We start from the raw sequence: 12,066 nt of genomic DNA, 5'->3' as shown, positions 1-12,066 counted from the left end.
AAGTTTGAGAAGAACTATTGCATTACATCATTAGGTTTTATCCACATTAAAATATTTCCCATCATTCTCTAGGTTCCTACAGCCTAATTAGAATACATGTTCTTTTGTGCCATAGCCACACAGGTTATCTCAGATTAGAAAGAACCATAAATAGGAAAGTTCCATTCTAAAGTGAGAAATCAGCAAATCTACTGGAACATAAGACCAGACCTATCATCTCACGGTAATAGCAATCACGATTAGTCATAAATAACAAGTAAAATTATAGCCACTCACTAATTTTTAATACTACTAGACATATTACATTTCAATGGACAAAATATCTTTGGTCCAGAGCCCTTCTTACCAGGTGTTATTTATTTTACAAAGAAACTGAAAGCATACTAGAATCCATTCATACTTGCCTTCATTTCTGCAGTGTTTCTTCCTTGTTTCTATAAATGTGACCTGGAGAGCTTCCAAATGAAGCTTGTTTTTCATAAAAGAGAATCTGGGTTATCTGTGTATACTTTATAAATATATGTGTATGTTAAGGTTGTAGTCTGTACTGTGACTAATATTGGGATTAGCTGCTTACCCTTATGATCAGCCATATTTTCAAGTTAATATCTGTTGCATTCAAGATGTGAGAAAGGACCTAGTCAGTTGATTGGTATTCGTTGATAGATTGTTCTCTGTTTTCAGAGTAAAAGTCTCTCTCGTTTACTAGCCCATCACTGGTTTCTTTCAAAGTTATTCCTCTTCTCATATTCACATTGTCATTACAATTAAAGATCAAGCAGCAATGAATATTTTAGCAGAATAAAATCGTAATGTCTTGAATTATATGGTGACATTTCCATTGTACTCTAAGCCAATCAATTTATCTTATTTTAACATAGTCTTCATTATGGGCGACCAATAGTCAAGACAGATAAATATGAAAATAAATTTCATGAATATGTTTGACTTCCCATGCTTTGTTTTTCACAAGCAGGTCCCCAGACTCAGCCAATGCTTTCTTTGGCTGATACACTTAATCAAAACGTAGAGCTTTATTTAATAATTAAAAATTATTATTTTCACAGTGAAAATCAGGATAAATTAATAATCTAATGTTTTACTTCTTCCTTTTCCTACTTTGAATGTAAACAGACTTTAACCAATTTCATACATAGATTCACAATTCTTCAGAAGCTATATGGTTATATTTATAATGTTCATTTTTCAGTGAATTTAAGAAGCTGTTAAATAGCAATGTATACAATTGTGAAGGTCCCCGAGTAGGCTCTCCTTCCATCCACATCACCTAGAGTAAGCCAGCATGTTACTACAGAGTAGCACATTCTACCCAGGAGCCAAGCTGCTCGACTCTGGCAGTCTAGTCCTTACTACTCACGGACATCGTCATTCTTCTGTGCCCAGCGGAGACATCTGTGCCCACAGATGCCATCAAGCTGTATGTGATAGCCAACTTTGCCCCACAAAGACACTTAGATACTAATTGGTTCATTCATGTTGCTCGCTAAGAAAAAACAAATTCCCCTAAGAGTTTCACAAAGAGTTTAGGACTAAGAAATTATTTGCAAGGTTTTAACATCAGAATGATTTATTGAGGAAGGGAGAAAAATCGAATCTTCAAAAAATCAAAATGGCTGATGGATTTGCATTCTCCCTAGTGGCCGTATGACATTTAAAAAGCAGTTAACATATAAAAAATAAAATAAAATAATTTTTTAGAGTCTTAATTACATGTAAATTAGAAAGCTTTCCGGACTGCAGATCCCCACAGTACAAATCTGTCCTCACCAACATACGGACAATTAAGCTAAGTCTAAGGAAAGTCAATTCTAATAAAATAAAGTAGGACTCGGGTGCCTGGGTGGCTCAGTCGTTAAGCGTCTGCCTTCGGCTCAGGTCATGGTCCCAGGGTCCTGGGATCGAGCCCCGCATCGGGCTCCCTGCTCCACGGGAAGCCTGCTTATCCCTCTGACCCTCTCCCCTGCTTGTGTTCCTGCTCTGTCTCCCTCTCTGTCAAATAAATAAATAAAATCTTTAAAAAAATAATAAAGTAGGACTCACAAACTCAATATATAATTGTCAGCGGAACAATTATACTTCATGTCCGATGCATTATCTGTACATGAATATCTTGTGTGCTTGATATATTTTTAATGGAACTATTAGACAGTTACAGCCTTGCACACAAATCTGTGGTAATAATACTATGTATATCAGTTACCAGATTTTCTGGATAAAACTTGCTTTTCAGAGCTATTTCTATGGGTTTTGATGCGAATTACCTAAGTTTTGGTGTAAAAGAGTACCACCTTAGTAATAATAAGATTAACAGCTTAGAAAGAGAATATGAGGGCGCCTGGGTGGCTCAGTTGGTTAAGCGACTGCCTTCGGCTCAGGTCATGATCCTGGAGTCCCGGGATCGAGTCCCGCATCGGGCTCCCTGCTCGGTGGGGAGTCTGCTTCTCCCTCTGCCCCTCCCCCTCATGTGCGCTCGCTCTCTCTCTCTCTCTCTCTCATTCTCTCATTCTATCTGTCTCAAATAAATAAATAAAATCTTTAAAAAAAGAATATGAGGATGGTGGGGTGTAGGTGTCTTAAAATATTAAAACATAAGTAAAAATAGTTTTGATCATTTAGAGAAAAAAGTCTCTGAATCAGATTTTTATTTGCTGTTAAGATACTGACGTCCGATACTGTACCATATTTCTCACAGTTCAGTTTACTTTTGGTGGACTTTGGTGGTGAACTTTTCAAATATAAATTTAATTTATAACAAGTGATTATCCAAATGAAAAAAAAATATTCACCTTCCGTACTGCTTTTGGCATATCGCCTCTGAAACTTGGAATGATACTGGGGGCGTAAATCAGCGTAAAGAAGACAGGAAGATAAAATGTGAAATACCAATGGTCCCACGATCTTTTAATGGATTTACTCCTTCCCCAAAGTCTGTTAGTAAGCCAGCTGTGTCTGTCAAGGAGATTAAGATGCCATTCATCATCAGCATTTCCTACCTCATACGAATAAGTACCTTCAATTCAACTGTGTGAATATTAAAAGTTTTCTTCTATATATTATGTTGAGGGAAATCAAGCATCCCTTAATGTTAATTTTCAGCCACTGGACTTATAATACTGGGCCAGGAAGTACAACATTCCTTCTTATTTGACTTTTTTCATCTATTAAATATAAAGCAAACAACAAAAAAAGTGTCCACTAGAAATCATTTAGGACAATACAGTGGCACATTGATAGATACTGATACTTGAGGGCCAGTCCATTGACATCTGAATGTTTACTATTCTAAATGTAACCTAGGACAGTAAACAAAATCTTAAAAGATAGCATTAAAAACAGCCTTAGAAGTGCCTCCATGCAATGGGATATCTTCATTTAAAAATCAATAATGTAATTGTTCGGCTACAGAAAAATCATATCTGAGAAAAATTGCACTTAAGGGAATAAGTGAAATAAGGGAAGCTTTATAGGTGATGTATCTTCTGTGCCACAGAGCCCAGTGTTCTGTTGTTCTTGTCACTGTTCTTAGGAATCACTACATAAACGCTAACATGATGTTCTATTTTCTTTTTAAAGATCTTTATTTATTTATTTGACAGAGAGAGACACAGTGAGAGAGGGAACACAAGCAGGGGGAGTGGGAGAGGGAGAAGCAGGCTTCCCGCCGAGCAGGGAGCCCGATGCGGGACTTGATCCCAGGACCCTGGGATCATGACCTGAGCCGAAGGCAGACGCTTAACGACTGAGCCACCCAGGCGCCCCTATTTTTGATATACAGTACATCAAATAATATACTTTTCACAGAAAATATAAATACATGTTTTATTAGCCCATCTATGGAACCTTTATGCCAGAATTTGACACTTCACATTCCAAGGGGATTTCAAAAGGAAAGGGCAGAATTCATACAGACTTTTAGGTGTACACGAATTTTTACCCAATGGTACATATAATAAATGTTATAATTCAGAAATACAGAAAATGCAAATTTCTTTTACTGATAATAGTAATTCTCTCCCTCCACATCTCCCCCCAAAAAGCTAATGCATTTTATAAAATGTATTTTTCAGTACTAAAGGAACTGAAAAACCAAGAATTCCTTCATATTAAAAATGTACATCAGTGCATATCATTTGCTACAAGTCATTCAAATAGTAAAGTCTGTGCAATCAGGAATATTTTGGAGAAACGCTCATTTGTCATCTGTCACAACATTTTGATCTATTCAGAGTGATTCTAGTTTGGAAAGCAGTAGCCAAAGTCTCATTTCATTTTCTCCCCAGGAATACACCAACAAGTTGATTAACACGGGCAGCTAGAATCGGAATCCATTAGTGAATAGTCCAAGATCATCTTTGAAATGCCAACTGAGGATAGATACATACATCCATATTGACATCCGTGCATACAATCCATAAGTTATCTAAGCAGATTCTCTCTTCTTCCTCCAGAAAACATACAGGGACTTCCGACTGCAGGGTGTGTTAGAAGGCACACTGAACAGTAAGACCTACGATACTCTGCACAGACGGTTAACAGTGGAGGAGGCTACAGCCTCTGTCTCAGAAGGAGGAGGACTTCAGGGCATCACCATGAAAGACAGTGATGAAGAAGAAGGCTGATAACCGCCAGTGCTGTAGGAAGGAGGAGGGTGTTGCCCTTGTTTATGTTGTACCTGTCTTTGTAATTACATTGATTGTCTGGACCCAATAAAAATGCTTGTATTCCCCTCCACTTTGTAAAGAGTCAACCTGGAAGCAGAGTAAAAGGGGAAAATGCCAAGTTTTTTTGGTTTTTGTTTTTAATATCCAGCCTCTTCTGTGTAGCTTGACCTAAAATGAGCTTTGGCTTTGTGATTGGAACATGATTTTTTGGTTTTTTAGAAGCTTTGACTTTTTCTTCTGTAATTACATCAAAGTAGTGTCCTCTGTGTGAAATGAGATCTGCATTTCTCATAGTAGACATTGTGAGAAGAAGCCACTTCGGATCACTGGGCCAGCTCCGTTGTAGCCTTGTTAAAATGGTGTGTATTTAATAGTTTATCATTTCTGTGTCAGGATTTTTGGGTTTTTTTCGTAATTTGCCATTGTGATGTGTGTAAAAACTTTAACCTTGGTTCTTAGTAGTCTGAATTCATCTGCAGGCTTAAAAGGACTGCCAAACCAAATATAGACTAGATCCTCCATCAGCTTGTGTCTTGTTCTATTCTGAACATATCTTTCAAGTTAAAAAAAAAAAAAAAAATCCCAAGGTGTAAGGTGGTAAATGCGCTGCCATCAACATACCGCATTCTCCTACTTCTAAGTGTAACAGCTTGCAGGCAATAAAAATCTTATTTGGTCAAAAGCACTTCTGTATTTATTAGACTTATAAAAATTAAATGCAGTATTACAAACATCCCAACAATTTGGCTCTGTGTTTTTGTTTCTTGTTTTGTTTACAATCAGATGAGTAAAAGATATTAACACTGCTTTGCACCTAATAGGCACACACACTTGTTAAAAGAATAAGTTATTACGACAGCATATTTCCATAGCAAAGGTAATGCTGACTACATATTTACATATTACTAACATTAGCAATTAGTGTTAACTAATAATAAGTAATACTAGGAGTGCTAGTGATTTAACTAGCAGTTGACATATTAGTTAACAGTTATTTCTTCCCCCACAGTATTTTCTTGCTATAATTTTGAAATATAGTAATATGCTTTATAATTTATGAATTTTAATTTTTGTATTTTTTTCCTAAAATGTCCTGGCATATTGTGCTACTACATTCATAAGTAATTTTTAAATTAGGTAAGTTAATACAAAATAACTGGAGGTATCCCTGAATTTGTGTAAACTCTAGTTCCGGAATTTTGGAAGTGAAACAACTTCTTAGACCTCCAAATTCATTCTCTTATGGTGTTATAAATGGTGCCTCAGTAGCTGGACTAGCCCACAAAAGTCCATTTGATCTAGTTATACGATACTGGTTTCGGCTCAAATCTGGGTCCTAGGGGTAAGACCTCCTGTGATACAAGATAAACATGAAAGGAGATTTCTTCCCCTTTCCTGGATTAGAGACTAACTCTCCCAACTCAGTATTGTGGGAACGCAGTTTGTCCTGGAATGGTCTTTCCCCTCTCTCCGCCCTCACATCCAATAGCATCCTGTCTTTGGGCCACCAGGTGTCCAGTCATGCTACCCTAAACTCAGTGGTACCGTCCCCATGCTTGCTGCTGCAAGCTCACATGGCTGTATACTTGGAAATCACCCAACCTTGTATTCCCTTAAATGTCTGTGTCTTTGATACAGCTCATCTCTGAGTAATTGGCCCATGTTGTCCTAAAGTATGAATGATGACTGACCGATGCCCGCCCCCCCAGCCATATATATATAGATACTCAAGAAAATACCTAGCTAATCCAATTCAGATGTGCAGGGGGAAAGCACTTGGGGTCAGGAGGGTCCTAATGCTGATCTGAGCTATTTCACCCACCTGCTGGCCCTTTTTCCTGGTCAGCCTCCTGTAGTTTCTCTCCAGACTTGAATGTTCTCTGCTTCCCTTCTGTACCCCGGAGATTTCTAAAAGCTCCACTCCTCAGTCCAACCTCCAGTGGCTTCCACAGGGAGGACAGAGCCAAAGGCAGGTAGTGGAGATGCTCATGGGTTTACCACGACTTTGTGAACTAACCTTTGAGCCCCAGAAAGGTGTATGAAGAGAAATTTATAAAGTAACTGAAAAAGAATGAAAAGTCATTTTGGGGTTTTTGCCCAGAAATTCTCTTCAACATAACTACAAATTGCTTGAAATGACTTAATAATTGTTCATCAGTGTTTGTGACCGTTAGGGTGACTGCCCAAGCATCTGTCTATTAAAGGAAGCCAGGTGTTGTTATTTTTTAACTATTATCTCATTAAAAGGGATTTAATCGAAAGCCTTACAAATCTTAGAAAACTTTTAAAGTGAAAATCATTTTTAACTCAAATAGCTCTACCTTCCTGAATGGTTTGGGGGAAGGGCCAAAAAGTGCATTCTTTGCGCAGTTTAAGAAGTGTTGCAGGAGAAAATACCTAATGCAGTCTAATATCCAGCTGGAATGGGCCTGTTAAATAACACGTCTAAAAGGAAAGTTTCTCCAAACTCATGGAGAAAAATAATAATAACGCCTTTTCCCGGAAAGGGAAAGAACCACGCAGTGCTTAACGTAAACTTCTCAGCTCCAGCTGTGGGTCGTTCTTGTATTCACGGATTTTTCCACTTGAATTCCCCTTAGTTCTTGTTCATTGTCCCACGCTCTGCAGAAAGGATTTCCTGCTACTTTTGCAGTAAACGCCGGTGCAGTGTCTCAGGGCTCCCACCCCGCCCCCCACGGTCAGAGCCCAGCCTGGCCCGGCGTCGCCCTCCTTCGCCCGCGAAGACTTCGGGTGAGAGGGTACGTGAGCTCCTGGAAGGTGCTCTTGGTGGGAAGGAGGTCACCCTGCCGCCGCTGCTCATGGAGCCCCTCTCGCTGCGACCGTCTGCAGTCCGGGAGGCGCGTGCCCCCAACCCCGCCTCCCCCGCTGCAAAAACCCGCCGGGACCCGGGACCGACCCCGGGCGCGGGGGCGCAGGCCGGCGGTGCGCGGGATTCCCGCGAGCCGGAGCTCAGAGCCGGCCTTCCCAGCCCCTCCCGCCACGCGTTTCGTAGAAAGACCTGAGCCGGGAGATTTGAGCAAGAGCTCGGCCGCCTTTATGTCTTACTCCCCAAACAGAAAACGGAAACTTCCCGGTCCGGGTCCCCAAAGGGAGGTGATAGATCGATGTTCCTGAGAGCCGTTCACGCGCCGCGGGAGGGGAGCAAGCGGGTGGGCCCCTGCGCGCTCTGCCTCCACCGCCCGCCCGCACCCCCACCGGAAGCCCTCCTCCCGTCCCACTCGGGCCAAAAAAAAAAAAAAAAAACCCGTGGACTAGTTGCGGAATTTGGAGGCCTGATTTGTGGGAGTTCTGAAAGGCAGTGCTCACCCTATCTTTACATGGGGTCCCCCTACCTCATCCCCACCCTCTGCCCCGGTGCTATGCGGGTCTCCTTTTCCTTTCAAGCTCTGCTTGCCGGCCGGGCAAGAACTTTCGGGGAAAGCGCATGGCTCAGTTGCCTGCGGTACTCTGCGGCGGAGAGTGGAGCCCACGGGCCTGGGCAGCCGGAGGAGGCGAAAGGGAGCTGGGACGCCGCAGTCCCCAAAGCGCGCGGCTGGCGGCTGCCCACCACACCCCTATCCAAGGGTGAGGCTTTCCCCCCCAGCGTTGGCTGAAAGGTGGGGTGCAGAGATGCCTTAATTTGCTCTTCTCTGTGACACTGAAGTAAGATACTTAAAAGAACAGAAGCGGATACAGACTGAGCACAACGCTCTGAGCCTGGGTTCCCGAAGTCATGAGTGACAGTCATCGTGCCCTTTGTCCGTGTGCAACATGCCATTGTTTTAAGGGAATAGGCACTGGAGTGTGAGAGTATACTACTGAGAAAAGAGAAAGGGAGAGAAGGAGAATTCGATGTGTTTCCCAAATGAAGAAGACCCCTGATTTAAAGAAATACCCAGAACCAGGTGCATATGACACAGCTTGGGAAATCGTAGTAAGCAGGAAGCCTTGGAGCCAGAAAAACCTGCATTTGCCTCTTAACGGCTGCCCCTCTTGCCCGCGCCTGAGCTCTGTGTCCTTGGGCAAGTCACTTAACTTCTTTGTAAAACGGCCACTTAATCAGTAAGGTGGTTGTAAGAATTAGAGGCATGTAATAAGTTGTGGCCAGTACTAACTAGTTATTCGTGAGGAATGGATTGAAAAGAAATCGTGGCAGGCCCGCCTCTGCCAACGTGCACCACCACTCTCTGGCCATTCTCCCCGGGGTGGTTTCAGGATCCTTCTAGATCACAGCCCGCTCAACGGATCTTCACCCCGGTCCCTGGCGTGTCAGTGGACTGGCTAGAATTGTCCGGTTCCGGGGTTATATATAAGGCTGGCCAAGTGGGAGGAGAGGAGCAAACGGGGAGGGGCAAACCTACTTGGGTCTGCTGAAAGGGCCGGCATTGCCGAGAGCAGCCCCTGGAGCAGTGGTTGGGAAGAGGGGAGGCAGCTGGAGACGTGTCTTTGGGCCACAAGGGGATGATGTTGGTCAGGGCCTCTGAAACCGGATAGGTATGATCCAGAGATGCTAGACCTATAGTCAAGGAATCTCAGATCTCGGCCTGTAGCCAGTAGGTCAAGTTCAAGAGAATTTAAGGGACAAATTGGTGTTCATTAATGTTTTCCAAAGTTTAAGGAGGCCTAGATTGGCGACCTGCGTCTCAGACCAGAGATGCGCACACACGGAGAATGCGCAGCGGAACCGAAAGAGAAGCAGAGGAAAGCAAACCGCCAGCATGCCCCAAGCTGGCCTCAGCCACGCAAGCCGAGCAAAAACGGCAGACGGTGAGGGTGGCAGTCAGCACCGAGGCCTGGCCTGGAGTGCTGAACTGACAGCCCTAGAAGGCTGTCAGGAAAACGCCAATAACTTGGAGACCAGCCCGGGCCCCAGGAATGCCCCAGGGTCACATCCCAGCGTGTCCGTGAGAAGGAAGACGCGTGCCCTGGTGGTGCTGGGGCCAGGCACTTGGTGGCCTTGGGGAGGCAGAAACTCATCGCTTCTGAAAGGCGAAGACACCTCGCCCTGCTTTGGGCTGGGACTAGAGCTACTTTTTTAACTGGAGAGATGTTTCCCATCTTCATCATTCCTTTAAGGTAGCCTGCCTTCAGCTTCTGGTTCCAGATCCAGGGAAGAATTTTACACACACACACACCACACACACCACACACACCACTCTGGAATACCACAGATGCCTTTAATCTCCCTGTACTTTGCAACTTTACATTAAGAGTGACTGTATTTATGTGCTTATTCGTGGGTGACTTTTAAAATGTAGCAAATAAACATATTCTCAAATTGTCTAAAATCTTTTTCCATCTCTAGGATCAGGGGTTCTCACGTCAGAGAGGAAGTGAAGAGTTGATTTCGAATTCAGGAATCATCAGGCAGGGTAGTTATTCTTTCTTGGGTTCTGACACAGACTTGTTTATGGAGCCCCTACACACACTGTGTACCTTTGCAAAAATTAAAGGTGGTGTGTCAAGTTATTTCCTTTTCTGCTTTAAATCAATTCTAGTTTGTCTTTTAACACTACTTCCTTGCTACACCCAACAAGTAACACCTCTCTTGGGTGTGATTGGCAGAAAGAAACATTTAAATGCTGAAATTTGTTGTTTAGGGCATTTCTCTAAAATGCCAAGGAGGCAAAACTAATTTAACTTTGGAAGAAGATTTTGATGGGGAGGTAGAAAAAGTTTCATTAAAAAGACGTTACATAGGAAAAGGTCAGAACCCAACAGGACTGTATTTCCGAAAGTGGAAAGTGGAACATGGAAAGGCTGGGGTAGCGGCCGATTGTGGCAAGAGAGAGCTTTGTTAGATCCTCCCCACCCCCAACGCCCTGTAATAATTTTTTAAAACACACTTCAAAGTTATTGAAGAACTTCATTCATTGTCATTCAAACCGCCCAGTTGTTTTTGTTGTTGTTGTTGTTGTTGATGTTGTTACATTGTGTGATTGCTAGGTGTGTTCTTTCATATAAGTAGGAGAGTCTATCAGAAAGTTGATTAATTTTAGAACTGCATTAACTGCTTCTAAAGAGATGAAATCTGCTTTACTCAAACTGGGATTTTTGAAAAGCTTTTGTGAAAGGTTAATTCATCATTCTACAGAAGAAAGTGTCCCCTGGGGACCTCAGGACTGAATGTGGGAGAGCAGGCCCCCAATGATAAGGAAAAATCCTCAAAGTTGTGAAAAATAATTTAGCAAATGTGATTCTTTCTGTGTATTTTAACATGTCCATGTATTTAACCAGAAACTGAATCATTGAGCAGAAGGGTTGTTTTTTAAATACAGTTGTCTGAAAAATATTTTGGAAAAGTTTATAGCCTCACTTTTTAACAAGATGATAGATAGCTTTTCATATGTAAAGTAGTTTATTTTAAAATCTCTTTTCAATCTCCAAGCCTCCCAAGAATGAAGTGGGCTTTGATTTAGTCCCATTTCACAGAAAAACAATTCAAGGCAAAGGGAACTGCCACCATCTGTTCAGGTTAACAAGGAGTCCACTAGCTGTGTGGCCTTCCCCAGACGAAGGCACCCTGGTTGAGGAGGCCAAAGCAAGGCAGGAAAGCGGCATCCTTTATTCCAGCCCTCGAAATGTCTGGACAAATTGGTGGTAAAAGTACTTATGAAGAACTTTCTTAGAAAGGGGGAAAGGTTGGTTGTTCTCCATTTCAATGGATAATTGAAGAATCCAGCTTTAAAAGGATAGTAAGGGACCTGGAGGAGCCAAGGGGATTACAATTTACCTTTTATGGGGCAGCAACTGGGGGGCAGGTGGGGGCAGAATTCGCTGCCTACTTGAAAAAGTGGATGTTTTCTCCGCTTAAATTCCTGCCCTTATAGGTTTAATTAAAAGCTCTAGAAATCAATGTAAATAACAACCCCAAACTACTGAGGGGTTGGATTGCAAGTTATAGAATATGGCCAGTTTTGCATAGGGGTTTTGCAGAGAAAAGGGAAGCTGGGAGAACGGTAAGAGGCAGAAGACAGAGGAGGGGAAAACGGTCTTCCGCATTGCGGATTTCCAGTTACCACCGGCACCCAGTCGCTCACCCAGGGCTGGACGCGAGACTCACTGGCTGGGGCCAAGCGCAAGACCAAAGGGCCCCAGCACTCCTGCGCGGCCATCATGGCTAAAATAAGGGGACGCTGGGGTCCCAGAGATCTTGCAGCTGGATTTGCCCTTGCCCCGCGTTCCACAGGGAATCACTAAGAAAATGCCTCAAGGAGAGCTCCAGAATTTGAATTTACTAGGGATGTCTAAGTTCACACTCCGGAAAAAAAAAGGAAAAAACACTAACCCTAGAAAGGCAACGACAGCAATCACGTGTATTGTGTAGCTGCCACGCTTCGCTTTTCCATCTTACATTTGAATTGGCAGTTGGAGCCGGGCTGAC

At 42.7% G+C, this 12,066-nt stretch overlaps 1 protein-coding gene across 4 annotated transcripts in view; it reads left to right on the top strand.

Annotated features, from left to right (window-relative positions):
- The window catches only part of CADPS2 (calcium dependent secretion activator 2), a 508,166-nt gene extending 502,760 nt beyond the window's left edge, over positions 1-5,406 (top strand). For all 4 annotated transcript variants that reach the window (XM_073899136.1, XM_025865736.2, XM_073899137.1 and 1 more), the window contains one exon: positions 4,470-5,406. In XM_073899136.1, coding sequence (XP_073755237.1) covers positions 4,470-4,640 — 171 coding nt within the window. In that variant the 3' untranslated portion in view covers positions 4,641-5,406. The remainder of the gene's footprint in view (positions 1-4,469) is intronic.
- Positions 5,407-12,066: the final 6,660 nt, after the last annotated feature.

This window comes from Callorhinus ursinus, unplaced genomic scaffold (assembly GCF_003265705.2).
Source record: "Callorhinus ursinus isolate GAN/ISIS: 27379988/994484 unplaced genomic scaffold, GSC_fseal_2.0 scaffold12, whole genome shotgun sequence".
Taxonomy (NCBI): domain Eukaryota; kingdom Metazoa; phylum Chordata; class Mammalia; order Carnivora; family Otariidae; genus Callorhinus; species Callorhinus ursinus.
The sequence above is the reverse complement of the archived record's forward strand: the minus strand, read 5'-3'. Positions and strand labels throughout refer to the sequence as shown.